Raw genomic sequence first — 18733 nt, 5'->3', positions numbered from 1 at the left:
TTAAAAAAAATTATAGTACATAATTTATAAGAACTCTCATTTTATCTGGAATAAATGGACAAATACCTTCTTCTTCTTTTTCTTTTTTTATAATTTAGTATGAGGGAATGGAAATTTGAACCCAGCCAACAATGAGTGGGAATTTGAACCCTACTAACAAATCTTGCTAATAATGGAGGGAACAAGAAGATATTAAGAGCAAATCTTGCTAATAATGGAGGGAACAAGAAGATATCAAGAGGAACAAATAGACATGATACAATAATGTCAATAAACCTAGCAATTCAAAATGAGAACCATAAATGAAGTGGAAGCCTATATTTATTAACCATATCACATGGATCCATGTATTGTAGGCAGCAAAAGCCTTCTATTTCTCTAAACAAGAAAGGTTCAAACCAAACACAGTTTCATGAAGATCACACTAGAAAATCAGGTAAACTTTGAATTGCTGAAGCTCCAGCTCAAAATTTGATGATTTTCAATTAGTTGCCCAATCGATGCACAGAGCCCAATAAACATTTCATCAAGAAAAAACCTTGGAAAGATCGAAATCAACCTTGATCAATAGTGTTCTGGGCTTTTTAAAATGTTATCGGGAGCCATTGTTACCTGAGCTGAGAATTTAAGTATTCAATCCTCAAACGATAAATTGCTCCACTACTCAAATTTTCATCAAGAAAAACCTTTGTCCTATTACCATTGTTCTTTCTATCACCGTCAAGCCAATATCCAGCTCTGTGCACAACCAAAGAAGTGAGAGAATTCACATCAACACCAGCATGATTATTGTTAATATCATTGAATTGTTGGTTTTGAAATACATCACATCCGATACCAAAGACATGGTTGTTGGAATCACCATCGTTGGTGATGTTTCAAGAAGCCTAGATGTTGGGCTGAAGCAGCACCTTGGATGCCAGTGGAAGGCATAAAGATGAAAACTAGACCATGAGCAGGAAGGTAATTCTTTTATTGGGTGATGGAGAAGGTGAAAGAGGTAGAGAGAGGCCGGAGTTTGGGGATCTTGTGGGAATTTTAGTATGATACAGAGCTCTGTCAATGGAAAATGTAGTGTTTTGTGTCACAGAAAGAACATGAAAATTCAGAGTTGTAGTGCCATAAGAGTAAGAGGTCTGAAAGATTGAAGCCATCAAAGGTGAATTCAACTGCCCAGTTAGATTGGAGTAAAGAGAGTTTGGTAAGAAATAGCAGAAGAACAAGGAGAGAGTGGATTTGTCCTTTCAGAGGGGGGTTTAAGCAAGAAGAAACACCAGAAACAGCACTAGTCTTTGGTCTAGAACTTTTATCTAATATATAATACTCAGTCCTCTTCGAGAACCAACATATTTGAATTTTCAACCGGCTACAATTACAAACTTGACTTTTCAAACCCTCCCCTTGACTGGAATCAACAATTATCCAGATTTAAGTCCATGATGAAGTATAGTAGATCAAACACAACCTTATTAGATTTTTCAAAACTCTCTCTCTCTCTCTCTCTCTCTCTCTCTCTCCCTCACACACACACACACATACACATTATCATTTTTTTGGGTACATCCAGTACTAGGGAATCCAAAGAGACTTTTCATCACTACCACACATGATTTCTTATTGAATTAGAGTAGAAAAAGTGTGGCAGACCAGCACTAGCAGCCAGGGAAGAAAAACATGAACACTCAAATGGATTAGTTCAATTCAGGATGCCAGCTGCACCATTTACTTTGGCACAGTGCAGGATCGCATACCCATAAGGTAAATAAATAATAATAAACCCACCATGGACTACCACAGAAAGAAATGGTCAGCCTAGGAAGAAACATAGACAGGCATAAGGGGAAGATTAGACAAGTTTAGGTGATGTAATGACAAACAAAATAAGCAGCCACCAGCGTAGCCATGTATGGCAAAAAAGTAGGACCCAGATCCAGACCTGGGACAACAGGGTGGGGAAAAGAGAGAGGACTGAGGGAAAGTGGAGTTTGCCTTAAAATCAAAAAAAAAAAAAAAAAAAAAAAAAAAAAAAAAAAGAAGAAGAAGAAGAAGAAGAAGAAGCAGAAGATAATAATAACAGCATGCAGCTGAATTCTCCTGGTTTGGACAGCACTACAGCCACTACAAGAATTATCTTGTAGGAAGGACAGAAACAAGGGGAGATTAATGCACACTCAGTGTAGAGGATGCAACATCTTACTCTTTCATCACGAAAGACGTCATATTTTCTAAATAATCTACAGCTTATAATAATAAATAAGATCTACAAGAATGGCCCATACTTCAGCAATATCAGTTGAAAAGTAGAAAGAAAATATATGTGATCAATTGCAGAGAGGGAGAGAGAGATTTCTCAATAAGCTTTAAGCTTAGCTAAAAATGGCCACTAGCGCCCCTAAGACCTATACAAAAAAACCCCACCCAATAACTAACTTGCATTGTGTGCAAAAGAAAATCACCAGCCAAATTGTATGCGGTGATCTTCCTGAATCCTGAAGATGCTTGGCTTTATTTGGGGTTCACTTCAACCAGTTCAACGACCAGAAACAAATAATGCATTAGTTGATATTTGATTCCCTTCAACATGTGCTTTTCTGACCTTTGCCTTGTCGAGGCGTGCTCGTCTAACGGCTTCTTGGATTTGCCGATCATGGTCCTTCAGCACCTGATCCATGTTGCCAGATGGAACTATCAATGGGCCAGAGTAGTGTATTTTGTGACCCTTTGATCCATAGCCAAGCTGAACCAAATACAGACAAAAACATGTATCAGGCAATCAGAGAAGCAAAAGGAAGAGACCAGGCTACTCGAAAGGAAGTACTTTTTAAACAGATTAGAAAGAATAATCAGCTTTAAGGAAGTCAAATATTACAAATCATTGGGCTGAAAATTTCTTTATAGTAGACAATCTCACTAAATACAAAGAATTAGGCCTTCTTTCTAGGAGTACTAGTAAACATTACAACAGCTAAAATAAACACACAAATATAAATCTATTTTATATAGCTGACAAGTAATACCAACAAATTTTGAAGAAAAATTATTTCAATTTTTCTTTTTTATAAGAAATCTATTACAGCCTACAAATCTTAAAAAAGAACTGAAAACTAATTATTTAAGGGGAGAAGAAAGTTTAACTTCTTACAAGTATTGGGTCTTTGTTGTTGAATTTTGCATCTTCTTTTTTATGAGAACCTGCAATTCCCTGTGAGTGATGCTTTTGATCTTGTTGTGTCACAAAGTCTGAGCCTTCCTTGAAGGATCCTGGAAACCTGCCTACAAATTTTGCAATTTCTGGTTGTGAAGAATTAGACCTTTGTCTGCGATCTTCAGACATCCTCCTTGCTTCCCCAAAACTTGACATTGTTGACAACTCAGCCCCAGTTGAAATCTTTGCAGCATCCTCCAGGTTTTTCCCAGCCTTTGCCCATGCAGCTCGGTGAGCCAGGGGCCCTGAATGGGAGGCTCTCTTATGATGATGCTCCTGGGTTTCCATACTTCCTTCCACAGCTTGTGATGGTCTAGGTGGATCAATTGGAAATCCAGAAGCAACTTCTTCAGGATGAGGGTTAAACTTTTCGCTACGGCTCTTAGAGTTGGACTGACCTTGTCTTTTCTGTAACAAAAGAAATTATTAACATAGAATTTATAGGATAAAGACAAGATTGATTAAAAAGAGAAGAACAAAACAACAAGAAATGCAAAAAATAAGTTTATATAGATTGCTAAAATAAGGCTTAGATAACACAAACAAGGCATTTGAAAGAGATCAGAATAATAGTCTAACGTTATGATAAAGAGATATGGTATAGATATTTTGACATGAAATAATAAAATTAACTGATGAAATTGGCAGTGGTAAACTTCAGAATACTATCATGGTGCTCATATTGCAGATTTTCATACTCAAGGCAAGCGGCCAAGGATAAATCAAACTATAACTCTAAGAAGTCGTCCATAAAACAAATAAATGGGATTGGGTCAAAATTGGTGAACAACAGTGAACGAAATCAAGTTGTCATTGAGTCTAAGATGTCATCCATACAACGAATAAATGGAGTTGGGTCAAAATGGGTGAGCAGTGAATGAAATCAACTTATCATTGAGTCTAAAAGATGTCATCCATGCAACTAAATGGAATTGGGTCAAAATAGGTGAACTGTGAACAAAATCAAGTTTTTTTTTTTGTATTTATTATTTTATAGGTAATAAGTGTACTTATATTGATAAAAAATATTATTAAAAAAAAAAAAAAAAAAAGAGTTCAAAATGACGAACACAAAGGAACAAAGAAAGCTAAAGGACAAAGATCAAAAGGCTAGTCTAAGAGAAACAAGGAACTCTATGCTGGATGAACAATCCGAAAAACTCCAACACTAAGACCAATTAAAAAGAGTGCACTGGCACAAATCTTTTAAATGATCCTATGATTTTCGGTATCCTCAAACAAGTGCTGATTCCACTCCATCCAAACAACCCAGAACCATATTCCAAATATCTGATATATGCTTCCCAAGCTAGTTTCTCCAACAAAATAATAAACTTGCAACAGTGAGCGAAATCAAGTTATCATTGAGTCTAAATATCACTTTACTCAATTTCTTTTAAGGAATTTACAGAAGTTTAAACAATGAAATATAAGTACAGGACCTTCTCTTTTTTGAATAAGTACAGGGCATATCCAATGACAAGTTGAATACATTCATACTAATTCTTTCTCATATAGTAAGTTCTTTTATATTGTATTGAACTTTGAATCAAACCATTATAAGACACACACACGTGTAAGTGTGTGTGTGTGTATTGTACATATATATTATTAAGTGCATGCACAAAAAGCCATCTAATTTTAACATTAAGAGTACAAATAAAAAAAATAAAAAAACCCGAGCTTTGTGACCAGTCAAAAATGGAAGGCTTTTGGTTCCACAGAAAATTTTTAATCCAGTGAAAAAGAGCAAAACCTATTTATACGAGAAGTATACAAAGAGATACACCCAAAAACTCAAGAAAAAGTAAAAAAGATCAAGAAATTCAAATAAATTGGAAAAAAGAAAAACGCATGTTGGCAGTTCTACATAGAGAAATGGATAATATGTGATTTGATATACACAAATAACCAAGCTATAACTTGAATTTTTAATGATGACACACTTTCATTGAATCCTCATTGCCAACAGAGGAATTTTTTTTTTTTAATGAAAAGGGATACAAATTCAAAACAATGTTATATGCCTGAAAAAATTGTGGTAAACTTATGCTATTCATTCAACATTTGTGCATGTAACGCATAAAGTAGAGCTTTCTTCTCTGTTTATTTTTTTTTATTACTCTTTGAAATTTGAAATTCAGCATGTCATATTCAATTTTTTCTTTTTGAAAAAGAGCAGTAAAGAACCAAAGAAAGAGAAGTTTAAGGTTTTAAGGTTGGACCAGGGTTTAACCGGAAGCCAAACTGTGATGACATCATATTGATTTTAACAATTAATTAAGATACAAATAAATGGATTAAATTTGTAAAAACCAACAACATTGACTAAAAATAATATCTAAAGACATTTAAACAATTTTCAAATGTTTTTCACAACTTTTATAAGGTATATACTATAAGAAAAAAAATTAAGGCATAACCAAAGATGATAAATATTGTGTTTAACATCCTTCAAGTACAAATCATTTTAATCTAAAACAAGATCATTTTCTAAGTAAATTCACAAACAACACATTCACATGCAAAAAGCACATTTCCGAAATTACAAATAAATTCAAAAAAGAACTCAAATTCAATGTTATGTATGGAGAGAGCCATGATAATGATTTCTAGTAGATAACATAATGGAAAAGTATAAATATATTTGCTAAAATCAAAGCAATATAAAAGTTCATTGATTTTATTCGTAAATTCTGTATTAGTTATCAATTTAGACAGTCAAATGTGTTAACATCATAAATGGTAAGGGTTAATAATGAAGGTGGGGGGTGTGTGCGACCCATTTGGCAGAGAATGGGAGAGGATTGAATGAGAAATAAATATAATAGTTATTCATTTAACTAATACGACAAAGGCACATAAACTGATGGCTGGCTGGTAAGCTATTGAAAAGGAGGTAACAGGTTTGATTCTCCATGTCCACGATAATCTGCAATTTTCCAAACATTTCAGACTTGGTCCAACTGCAACCAGTATCACAGTTGACCAGTCTGATAGGTGCTTCGAACGGTTAAAAAAACACAATTTGAATTGTCCAGTTTTCTAAACCTAAAGATCTGGGCAATCAAACCGGACCTGACAGGGCAGTCCATTCTGGTTTTAAAACTACGCGTGTTATCAAGCGAAGGTTAAGGAACCAGGACTAAAATGATAATAGGCAAACACTAAAATCATAATCAGAAACACAAATTATAACACCCACTCCCCAGTGGAAATAGAGTGGTACGAATAACAACTAAAATAAACATGAGGTTACCTGTATTGACAAGACTAATTCAGCATTGGCATCAGGAGCTGGAATGGCTCGTGACTCTCTTGTTCCTCTCCTTTCGAGGTCAATTCTCTGGCCCTTGTTTCCTGCTGCTCCTTGTCTATCCATGTAAAAAAAAAAAAAAAGAGAAAAGAGAAAGAAACAAGATATTAGTGCATACAGCACCTTTGCCAGCTATCACTTTTCATCGACAGGAGTTCAAATGTCAATAGCCTTAGAAACATATGTATAAACATTGCTTTCACAATAATGCATCATACATTAAAGCCTAAAAAGCTAATAGAATTTAAAAGTTGGATCTATATTCACCAATAGAGTTTGTATGAAAACGACAAATTAAATGAATCAATCCTGCTCCCTAGAAACCCTTCTCAACCGGCTTGAAATGAACAGATCTGTACTCTCTCTCGCTCTTGTAGTTCCTAGGCTTCTTAGATCTTGTCTTTTTATATGATTGGGATGTGCTTGTTCCATTTCTGTGTCATATCTCAGGTCTAAAAGGCCAATAAAATTCAGAAGTTGGACCTATAAACATCAGTACAGTTTGTATGAAAAAAACAAACTAAATGAATTAATCCTGTTCCCTAGAAACCCTTTTCAATCAGCTTGGAAGATGAACAAATCTGCTCTCTCTCTCTCTCTCTCTCTCTCACTTTCTGTTAGTTCCTCGGGTTTCTTTCATCTGGTCTTTTATATGATTGGGATGCTTGTTCCATTTCCATGCCATATCTCAGGCCTATCAAGGACATTAATGTAAAATTGATATTTCAATTAATGAATACGATCTGATACATATCTGACATGTCAATATTAATATGTATCAGATACCTATACAACTGCCATTTTGACATATCTGTGCCTCCTAAACAATACCATAAACGTCAGAAGAGAGGTGCTTTGTAGCTATGATTTTTTTTTTTAATAAAAAAAACCTCACCGTCTAGCTTCTTCATCCCTTATTTTTGCATCAAACTCTTTGCTAGGAGGATATTTTGGCAAGATCGAAGGATCACAGGGAAGTGGTTTTGTTGTAAAGAACTGGAGAACATAAACCAAAAAAAAAAATGTAAACAAATAATCACAATAACTTATAGCCACAAGAAAATAGCAAAACAAATATTTTGAAACTTTTCTAAATGTACTGTTATGGCAGTAACATGACAAGAACTAAAAAAGAACAGGTCATGATAATAATTTTTTTTTTTTTAAATCATGGCCAAAGCAAAAAAAATCTGGTAAAAAATTATAAAATAAAGATAAACACACTCAGCAGAAATACAATAAAAAGAAATTCTATAAGACTTCATTTATCTAAAACTTCATACCTCACTTTTGAGTGCAAAAGCTGCAGATCCACGATCAGCAGGATCTATGGAAAGTAAGGTCTCCATTAATGCTAATGCTGGAGCAGGGAAATCCTTAAATGTGTCCGCCACACAGCGTCTATAAGGTTGCTGGGGCTTAAATATGGTCGCATGAGGCAACTTAGATTTTCTCCAATAATCCTCTGTAGGTGAGCCACAAAGCTTGAAAATTTTATGTAATTGCTCAACCTAGAAGGCAGCAAAATGAAGAGTTCAATGATAATTTAAACAACTAAGCTAATTCAAAGTAAGAGAAGCAAAAAGACATGCTGAAAGTGAAGAAGAAGAAGAAGAGCCATAGATTTTAGTTACATGTCATCTGTACAATTATTACTGGGGATGTCTTTTTTTTATTTAAACTATAATTCACCTTAAATACAGTGTGATGATCACAAAAAAATTAGGTAATTTGTGAGTCTGAGAAGTTGAGAACAATACAAAAGTAACAAAACTACAACATGCCTACTATAACCAGTGACCACCAATCTCTAACTGAATGTTCAAAATCAACTCTCCATCACACATCTCCACATTAATGGCATTTTTTTAGGAAACATATTCCTTCAAACTAGATCCAAAGCCTTGCACCTTACTTTTGTATGTAAATATTTATCTCTGCTCATCTCTTAATTAAGAAAAAAATTTCAGCATGTCTTTATAGTTCTCTAAGCAAAAAAATAAATAATGATAACAGTAATTCCAAAAGTCCAAACAATTAAACCTTTGAAACATAAATGGCAATTAGCAGCCACAAACTGCATGCCTAGCAAAAATTAAAAGGTAATCACTTCCTGTAAGCAGAAAAGACAGGTTCTTAACCAATAATATGCTTGATACAATAAATTGTGCAAAAACAGCAGATCGTGCACATTAATCCTATAATATTTATATGTGCATAGCAAAAGTGATGGTTCAATTAATCACAATAAAGTAAGAGATCAATTCCACATGTTTGGTGGGGGAAAAACATATACCTCAGTTCTTCCGGGCATAATAGGCTTGCCAGCATATAATTCAGCGAGTATACAACCTGTACTCCATAAATCTACAGCCGTTCCATAGTAAGTGGCTCCAAGTAAAAGCTCTGGTGGCCGGTACCAAAGAGTTACAACACGGCTTGTAAGTGGCTGACTTTGATGGGGATCAAAAAAACTAGCCAGACCAAAGTCTGCAATCTTCAAGACGCCATTGTTGTCAATTAGAAGGTTGGAACCCTTTATGTCACGATGCAGAATGCCACGGCTGTGACAATGATCCAATCCCTGTAAAAGTTGCTGCATGTAACATTTGACCTGGAAACATCAACTCAATTAGCAAACTAAACAGAAATATAATATCCCAAGATTCTAAATAGAAGAAGATAGATTTCCATTAGGTGCTATTGCAAAATATATGAATAAGTAATATCAATTGACGTTAACATCTCTGAAAAACTATTTAATGGTCACATCATTGTGGACTGCATTTACAGAAAGCAAAACTTAAAGCATGCTATAGAACAGCAAATTGCAGTGTCTAGGGGGAGGGGAGGGGCAGGAGAAAAGGAATCTATAATACCTGTGCTTCTGTAAATTTGAGACCAGGGTGTGAAGCCAGCCCTGCCAAATCATGTTCCATGTACTCAAAAACAAGGTACAAGCTGCAAGACATCCTTGATGTAACTAGACCTTCCAGTTTTATTACATTTGGATGATCAAGCCTACGTAGAATGTGAATTTCCCTAGCCATAAAGCGAACACTCTCAGGTTCCAGGTTATCAAACCTTACTTTCTTTAAAGCAACAGTTTTATTATGTTCAAGGTCACGAGCCATATATACATTACTGTAAGTTCCCTGGCCAATCTGCAAAACAAATAAATAAAAAGAAAAAAAATAATCATAAGACAAACCAAAACCAACCAACAGGTAATATCAACTTAAAGTGGACAGCTGAGAGAGAGACAGAGACAGAGAGAGAGAAACTAAAAAAAATCATAAGACAAACCAAAACCAGCCAACAGGTAATACAACTTAAAGTGGACAACTGAGAGAGAGAGAGAGAGAGAGAGACTAAAGCACCACTAGTAACAGCTAAATAGAATAATCTGATCTTTGTGAATTCAATTAAGCTACCTTACCTCTATCCTGCATTATAGGCATTAGACAGCCCTTTTTTTTTTTTTAGAAGAATAAGCATTAGACAGCTGAAATATCATAGTAAACAAATATGAACAACAGGAAGAATAATATCCTTAACATTGGTTTGTTCAGAAATTCTATAGTTCCAAGCCAATGGGCTCTGGTGCAAATGCACGTATTTCCAAATTAGCAAAATGGTATTAATAAAAAAATATTTCCAAGTCTGTCTCTGGGGGTATCCAGTGATTAGCTGGATGTAATAACTCTCCTTAATCAAACCTATTTAATGATTCTGTTTTGCTAATAAGAACAACAGTTAGCTTGCAGTTGCCATTAATCAGAGTTTCATCACTGATTCAAGTTTTAGCCAATGAGCTATGGCACAAGTGTACATATTTCTGAATCAGCTAAATGGTATTAATAAAAGAATATTTCCAAGTCGATCTCTGGAAGTATGCAGTGGATAGCTAGATGTGATAAATCCCCTTGATCAATCCTATTTATTGATTCTGTTTTGCTAATAAGAACAGCAGTTCCTTTTTTCTTGTTCTTTTTTGATAAGTGCTAATAAGAACAACAGTTAGATTGCAGTTGCCATTAATCAGAGTTTCATCACTGATTCAAACTGCCTAATACCCTAGCCCTTACTATATCCTAGGTCAAACCTAACCTGATGTTTCATAACTAATCTGGCCTTTTACTCTTCTTCTTCTTCTTCTTGAAACAGGCTAATCAATTTTCTTAAACAAAAGGATTAAGTTACAAATTTTATTTATTTATTATTAAATAAAATAAAATAAAAGAAGAAGAAGAAAAGGAACAGCAGGATGTGTATTACATCCTTTCAAGCACTTAGAACCTAAGTTTACTAGAGCAAGAAATCCAAGAAAGCATCACAACGGATGCGGCCCACAGCAGACAGCCGGTCAAATAGAGAACATAGAAAGATAATTAAGAGAATTTCCATTCAGTTCTTTTTCATTAAAAGTGGGATTATTCCTCTACAGATAGATAGTACACATAATGCAAAGGAACTGCCCCCCAAATCACACCACTTTTACACTTACCAAATGTCCCTCTCCAACCTACAAACAACTCCTTTCCAGTCCTAGGCATTGCCAAATGGACCTTTAATAAAGACAAGGCTAATGATCACGACTCTCACGCAACTATACAATGTAGGAGGAGATGGTTTACAAATTTAAAATGAGCATTCTTTTATATGAGTCCTCTTCTGTTGTATCAAGTTCACACGCCAATAAAAATATGTGCATCTTTGTTCTCTCCTTTAGCTTTAGAGTCTTCATTCTTTTCTTCTAGTATTCCACAACACACCCTCCACTCCCCTTTTATAAGAAGATGAAGTGTCATTGAGCTGAAACTCATTGGCTTATAACCCATTGCCAAGCATAATATTAGTCAGAACAATGCCATTAGTTGACGGAAGTTTAGATGCCAGTAATTAACTCACTCCCTATAGAAACAATTCCATATGAGTCTTATTTCTACATGGATCCCTATCTAGAATACGTAAAAGGTGAAATAAACATGCTATGTTCAGGAAGTCTTATTTCCATATGAACAAGGAAAGGACTTTACAATAAAGTCTTAAATACTATATATAAGGCCAAATGCACTTCCAACATAAAAACAATCAATTCACTCAAAATTATGTGATTGGGCTGATTAATAAAGCAATAAAATTCAAAAGAAAAATGATCATCTGCAAAGTAACATAAGAAAGCATTGTCAGTTTCCCTCAATACCCAACATTATGTAACTTCAAAATGGCAAATAAGGAAAGGATCATACTTTATCCAGCTTCTGAAAAGAATCTGCACGCCGTGGTGTCCATCCCTTAATAGCCTCTCCAGCAACTGCAGCCAGCCATGACGGCCACCCTGCTGCAACCTGCTCCCCTTCTGTTGCTTTTGGAATACTACCCATCCCCGGATGTTGAGCAACAACATACTCCATTTTCTCCCTCTTCCTCTCGAAATGCTCACTGTGTAACCGAACTGAGCCATTCGCATGCTTATCAATCAACATTGTCCTCCCATCATTACTATCGTATCGATCCTTTGCTCGATGCACTTCCTCCCTTCTCGATGAGGTCACCCTGGACCCCCGCAAGTCCGACGAGGCCTTGCTCGAGAACCGCTCTCTTGGGCTCTCCTTGCTATCCTCAATAGCAGAGGGCTTGCAACAAAGGCAACCCATTGTGCACCAAAACCACCCCCAACAACAAAACTCACCTCTTGAATGAGTATTCACCCCTCAAATCTTCCAACTTTAGCACTATTTTCCTCTTCTTCCATGCCCATAATTGGCAAACTTCCAAACAAAGAAAGTATCTTAAGTAGTAAGCATTGAATTCAACACTACTATCAAATCAACCAAATTTTCACTACTCAGAAAGTAAGAGTGTTGCAATTAGAAGAAACAAAACCCTAGAATCTTGAAAACCTTGACACAAATGAGTAAAAACCAATCCACAATGCCAACAAAAGCAAAGAACTTTTCCACTAGAATTTCAATCCTCCACTCCGAAGCACAAACTTGCAAAAATTCACAGAAAATAAAACCCCCCAACTAAAATTGCAAAACTCAAACCCTAAAATCCCAAAAGTAAAAGCTTCACACAAAAACTGTGAGAATCTTCAATTCACTTACAGTACACTGAAAACAATAGCGCTACTGCAGCAGAGGCATAGTTTGCAAGCACGAATTTCAGAGAGAGAGAGAGAGAGAGAGAGAGAGAAGGATTGAAACCCTAGAGCACACTCCAGGGTTTGGAGAGGGAAGCCATGGATCTAGGGCACAGAGATTTGAGAGTGTGTGAGGAGAGAGAGAGAGAGAGAGAGAGAGACTCACACACACGTAAGAGTGAGAGAGTTTCAGAAAATAAAATAATAATAAAATAATAAAAATGGTGAATTGTTTGTGTAATGTAATAATAGTAATACAAAAACAATAATGATTGTCGCGGCGCGTATTTAAAGTGGAAGCAGAGGTAGAAGCAGAGGCAGAGGCAGTTATGAGGAGAAGAGAGAAAGTCAGTACTCACTCACTCTACTGAATGACTGATGAGTGAAGTCCAAACCAATGTGTGTAAAAACTAAAAATACAATAACCTAAAATATAATAAGACATTCTTCTCGTATCCTCGACTCACGCGCTCTTAAACTTGTCTACCACCGTAATATTTAGGCTTAAATGAATTTTTAGTCCTTACATTTTGAAATTAATTTTATTTTGGTCTTTATATTTTTATTTTACCACTTTTAATCTCTAAACTAATTAATGCATGACATTTAAGTCCTTACCGTCACCCAACTAACAAAAAATGCTGACATGACTGACAGTACAGTAAAATAATAATTAAAAAATCTATTTTGACATTAAAAATTTGTCATATCACATCTAAATTAATTTTAATTAAATAAAAAAATTAAAAACAAAATTATTCCATATGCATCAAAATCACAACTCACTAACAAACCCGAAATTTTTTCATACAAATTAGATCTGTCACAACTAAAACTAACCCAGCTACCCATATGGCAAACCCAGTACTGTTGCAACCTAGATCTGGTTTTCATGCTATCACAACACTCGTGGGTTTGGATCTAATTGTGGTGGTGTGGTGCTCGCTCCGTCAGATTTGCACAGATGAGAGAAACCAAAGAATAGGAGAAAAGAAAAAAAATGAAGTGAGGGATTTTGTGGTTTAGGTTGAAGATTGAAGGTTAGAAAAGATTAGATCTTTGTTAATTTGTGTGATTTGATTTCGGGGAATTGATTAGAAAAGATTAGATCTTTGTTGATTTGTGTGATTTGTTCAAGTGCTTCAACGGCGTTGACAAAGAGGGAGAGTTCGACGCGCCGCCGCCACTAGGGTTGCCGGCTTTTCGTTTTTGTGCTGGGTTTGATTGGATCTAGGTTTAGAGAAAGAGATGGTGGATGCTGGGTTCGACTGGGTTTGTTGGGATCTAGGCTTTCTCTTCGGCTTTTATCGGTGATCGATGGTGGGTTTGATTGGGTTTGATCGGATCTGGGTTTAAAGAAAGAGATGGCTTCTCCGCCTCTCTCACGCAAAGCGAAGTCAATATGATCGGCAAAAACCCCTCAGTCCTCGTCATGTTCAAGGACCGCCATCGCGAGCTTCACACCACTCGATCTCCTCAGTTTCTCGGCCTCAAGAACTAGCGCAGTCTCTGGTCTGATTCCGATTACGGCTCCGATGTCATTATCCATCATCTCGATACTGATATATGGCCAGAGCGGCGTAGCTTTTCCAATAGGAATCTCGATTCGGCTCCGTCTTGGTGGAAGGGAGCTCGTTGGTGGGTGCTGGGTTCGACTAGGTTCGTCGGTTGGGGTTGCAGGGTTTGTTGTTGTTGTTGGTCTGATCGGTGTGGGTTTGTTGTTGTTGGTTTGGGTGTGGTTTCGTGTGAATTTTTCTGTATTTGCTCTTGTTCATGCTTTTTGATTTGGTGATGTTCATTTTTTTTCCTGTAGGTTTGATGTTCATGTTCTTTGATTCTGGGTTTGATGTCGTTGTTGGGTTTGATGTTCATGTTCTTTGAAGTTCAATTTATGTAATTTTTTGTTTTTAATTTTTTTATTTAATTAAAATTAATTTAGATGCGGATGTGGCGATTTTTTAATGCCAAAATAGATTTTTTTAATAATTATTTTACTGTGCCATCAGCTACGTTAGCATTTTCTGTTAGTTGGATGACGGTAAGGACTTAAATGTCACACATTAATTAGTTTAGGGACTAAAAGTGGTAAAAATAAAATGTAGAGACCAAAATGGAAAAAAGCCAAAATATAGGGACTAAAAGTGCATTTACGCCTAATATTTACCTGTCAAATTTTTCTAAACTCACCTACTCGTACAAACTTCCTCTCTGGTTTTTTTTTATTTATTTGGAGAAGTGGAAACTTGTTACTCATAATGTCTCGTCAAGGTTAAAAAGAAAGAGTTGTGTTAATAGGTTCTCTTAGAGCAATGATTTATAAACTATTTTAAGAAAGTTTTGACACCACTTTTATGAAAAATGAAAAATGGATAATTACAGATTACCCACTGTGGTTTAGCCCGAATTTAACTTACTCACCTATGGTTTTATTTTTGTCATTTTACCCACCCGTGGTCCATTCTGTCTATGCTCCGTAACCCACCTCTAATTTTTTTGTTACTCTAACATGTTTCATCAATAAATCAAACAAGAAATCAAATAACATGTTTCATCAAAAAATCAAACAAGAAATCAGATCAAACACTCCTCTCCCACACACTCTCTAAGCTTGCTCAATCACTAATTGGATTGGATTGCGCCGTCCAATCATCATCATCATCAATAATTCAACAGAGCGAGCGCCAATCTACCAGAAAGCTTGGTGGAGGACATCCTATCAAGGCTTCTTGTGAAATCTTTGAAGCGATTCACATGTGTAAACAAGTCATGGTCTACTCTTTTCCAAAACCCAGGTTTCATTGCCAAACACCACCATTATTTTTCTCAAAAAAACCCAACTCTTCTTGTCAGTCGTGTTTGATTTGGTTTTAATCTTTGGTTGCAATGATTGTGGGTTATGTTCAAAATTTATGGGTATAATTTTTGGTTAATCTTCAAGATTTTTGGGTTTAGTTTTTGGCTTGGGTTTATGTTCAAAAATTCTAGGTTCACTTTTTTTTTTTTTGAGATAATAGATAGAAACTATATTAATGTAAAAGAGTAATCGTATACAAATATACAAATATAAAGAAAAGAACAAACGCCTGGGCTTGCTCTAGTGAGCCAACTCAAGAGACAAATAGGAAAAGATAAAGCGCAAGGCTTCCCCCACGCTATCACCGGATACGGTAAGAAGAAAGACATCAGAACATGGTCGTCATTAGCTTTGAGTTTTGGTTGATTTTGTGGGTTTAGCTTTTAGTTTCTAAATTCTGGGTTGATTTTAGTTTAGCTAATTTTCTAGATTTCATACAAAATGTTCACAAAATGAATATTTAATTGAAGGTCTCCCTAAGTAGGATCTAAGTACCATGGTTCTCCATGGCTACTCTCACTTCTTGGCCCACTCACTGCCAAATCAAACACACTACAAATTGATAGGATTGAAATTGTTTTTACGAAGAGGAAGAGGAAAAATGAACCACGGGTGGGCAAGCATAGAGTGTGTGTGGGAGAGGAGTGTTTGATTTTTGATGAAACATGTTAGGGTAACGGAAAAATTAGAGGTGGGTTATGGAGCATAAACGGAATGAACCACGGGTGGGTAAAGTGTCAAAAATAAAACCACGGGTGGGTAAGTCAAATTCGGGATAAACCACAAATGGGTAATCTGTAATTATCCCAATGGAAAAAGCTGTCAAAATATTAATTGTTTTTTTTTCCCATAGAAACCTTCTTTGAATGGATTATTAACCATTGCCCTATGGACATCCTAGATTCAAATCCTTTAGATTTCCTAGGGTATTCTACCAAATAGATTTCCTTAAATTCTAACCATTCTTTAATGATTTAATGGTCTAATATCTGTCATGTTAGCATTCCACTAACAATATTCTTAATTATTTTGTTTGTAATATTATTTTATTATTTTAAGAATATTGTTAGTGGAATGCTGACATAACAGAATCTAGATCATTAAATTATTAAAGAGTGATTAGAATTTAAAAAAATTTACTAGAAAATCTAGAGGATCTGAATTCTAGGCATCCGTTAGCATTTCCTAAAAAGAATTTACCAAGAGTCTTTATAGCTCAACATATTAACATTTCTTAATATTTTCAGTTGAGACATTCAAGGTTCAAATATTCCCTCCATAAATGTTGAATATAAAATTAACAAAAATGTTTAAAAACCTGATTAATGTAAAGAAATAAATTGTTTTCCATCTCCAAAAAAAATGTTTTCTCTTAAGCTTATTTTTGTGGTTAAAACTTTTAGGCATTATTTAAAATAGTTCTAGTTACACTTCAAATTTTATACCTAATTTCACAACATACTAAGGTGTTATGTTTTGATTGGTGCACTATAAAAGTAGTGTCAATCATAGTCTTCAAAGCCGGTTGCTCTCAGTTCCATAAAGACTTTTGAATATTGTTGAGTTAGTTAAGAATGTAATTAGTGACTTTGACCATGTATTCTTTAAATTTTTTGAGGGAGATGTATTCTTCAATTGGGTACATAGGGAGGCTAATCATGTATCCAATTGGTCCCTTAACCAATCTTTGTTTGGTACTTTTGATCTGGTATTTAGCTCCCTAAGTTTTGTTAACAATATCTTGGCGGAAGCATCCCAAACTATGAGTTTGTTTCCTTTTTAATCAAGTCTTTTATTCAAAAAAAAAATTGTCCCATTGTGAGAGACCGCCCTAATTGGGGTTTGCTCTCAAAAAAAGAGATTTTTTGGTGTTTTATTAGGGCACCTCTCTTTTTGGGTAAGTGGTGTGGAGTCGTCACTTATTTTTTTATACAAAAAAATAAGAAAAAATAAAATACAAATTTACATGATTGAAATACCCATTGTTATTGATTGGATAAAAATAGATACAAGTTTGATAAATTGAAGATTACATAGCTCTGGGTCCTAATTACAATCTACCAAAAATACATGGCTTTTTGTCCTAGTTACAATCTACCCAAAATAAAATAAAGATAAATTTTAGGTCTACCTATCCAAAGACACTAAATTCGGAGGCTAGGTTACGGAATGGGAAGGTGTTAGGCACTCATTCCATCCAGACAGAGTTTGATCTTCTAGACTCTCGTGACTAATATACCCATTTTATACATGGCATGAATGATATGTTGCACATATGAAAGACTTAATTAAACTAAGTCACATAAGTCTATTTATGAATGCATCCTCTTCTTTTGAGAAAATTCAAATCTACCTTGATTAAAAAAAAAAATTGATTTGGTTTATAAAAAAAGAATCAAATCTGTTTTGTTTATGTAAAAAAAAAAATTTGTTTTTTGAAGGAAAAAATTTAGCTCTGTGTTTATTAAATAAAACAAAGTTTTTTTGTTTTAAAAAAAATCATATATGTTTTTGAGAACCAGAAAAATTGGTTTTTGGTTTGTATTAAAAAAAATCATATCAGTTTTTTATATGTATTAACAGAAAATAATTTTTAGAAGAGAATTGCATTCATGAAATAAACCTATGCTATTTACATCAAACAAAACACTACTCATGACTTACTTTTTATTTCAAAATCTGCCTTGTTAAAAAAAAATCAGATCTACATCTAGAGAAAGATATAAATCAGTTTTAATAGAAAATTTTCAGAATTGCATCTAATGAAGATGCAAATCAGTTTTTTATCTTAAAAAATTCAGATCTACATCTAATGAAGATGTAAATCAGTTTTTTTTTGGAAAAAAAAAATCAGATCTACATCTAATAAAAATGTAAATCAGTTTTTGTTTTGAAAAAAAAAAAATCAGATATACATCTAATGAAGATGCAAATTAGTTTTTTTTTATTGGGAAAAATTCAGATCTGCACCTAATGAAGATGTAAATCAGTTTTTGATTGAGAAAAATATGATAACAAGCAGATTTTTGAAATAAGAAAATAGATCTTGGCAACAAATACATCGAACACATATTCCAATAAAAAAATATCAACAACACATGATATGAGCATTTAAAAATTAAAACTAACCAAACATTTATTCATGCAATACCAAATTAAAAGAAAGAGATGAAGAAGAAGTAAAGAAAACTAAATTTTGCATGGACATAC

At 34.7% G+C, this 18733-nt stretch overlaps 1 protein-coding gene across 1 annotated transcript; it reads right to left on the bottom strand.

Moving 5' to 3' along the window:
- Positions 1-2221: 2221 nt before the first annotated feature.
- LOC142639235 (putative serine/threonine-protein kinase At1g54610) lies at positions 2222-13024 on the bottom strand. The gene is made up of 8 exons (XM_075813375.1): positions 11774-13024; positions 9401-9685; positions 8818-9135; positions 7805-8032; positions 7417-7517; positions 6465-6579; positions 3143-3613; positions 2222-2737 (listed from the first exon to the last, which is right to left on the bottom strand). Exons 1-8 carry the CDS (start codon positions 12179-12181, stop codon positions 2531-2533), a joined length of 2133 nt encoding a protein of 710 aa, XP_075669490.1. The 5' UTR covers positions 12182-13024; the 3' UTR covers positions 2222-2530.
- Between the last annotated feature and the right edge of the window lie 5709 nt (positions 13025-18733).

Source organism: Castanea sativa, chromosome 6 (genome assembly GCF_040712315.1).
Source record: "Castanea sativa cultivar Marrone di Chiusa Pesio chromosome 6, ASM4071231v1".
In the NCBI taxonomy this organism is placed as follows: Eukaryota; Viridiplantae; Streptophyta; class Magnoliopsida; order Fagales; family Fagaceae; genus Castanea; species Castanea sativa.
This window is presented reverse-complemented; position numbering and strand designations above follow the sequence as displayed.

Excerpts from the sequence above, each read along its gene's own strand:
- LOC142639235 (XM_075813375.1), bottom strand. The coding sequence starts at position 12,181 with ATGGGTTGCCTTTGTTGCAAGCCCTCTGCTATTGAGGATAGCAAGGAG. Across the intron at positions 9,686-11,773 it reads CTTTTCAGAAGCTGGATAAA|ATTGGCCAGGGAACTTACAG; the intron begins GTATGATCCTTT and ends TTTGTTTTGCAG. Across the intron at positions 2,738-3,142 it reads ACAACAAAGACCCAATACTT|CTTGGCTATGGATCAAAGGG; the intron begins GTAAGAAGTTAA and ends TATTTGGTTCAG.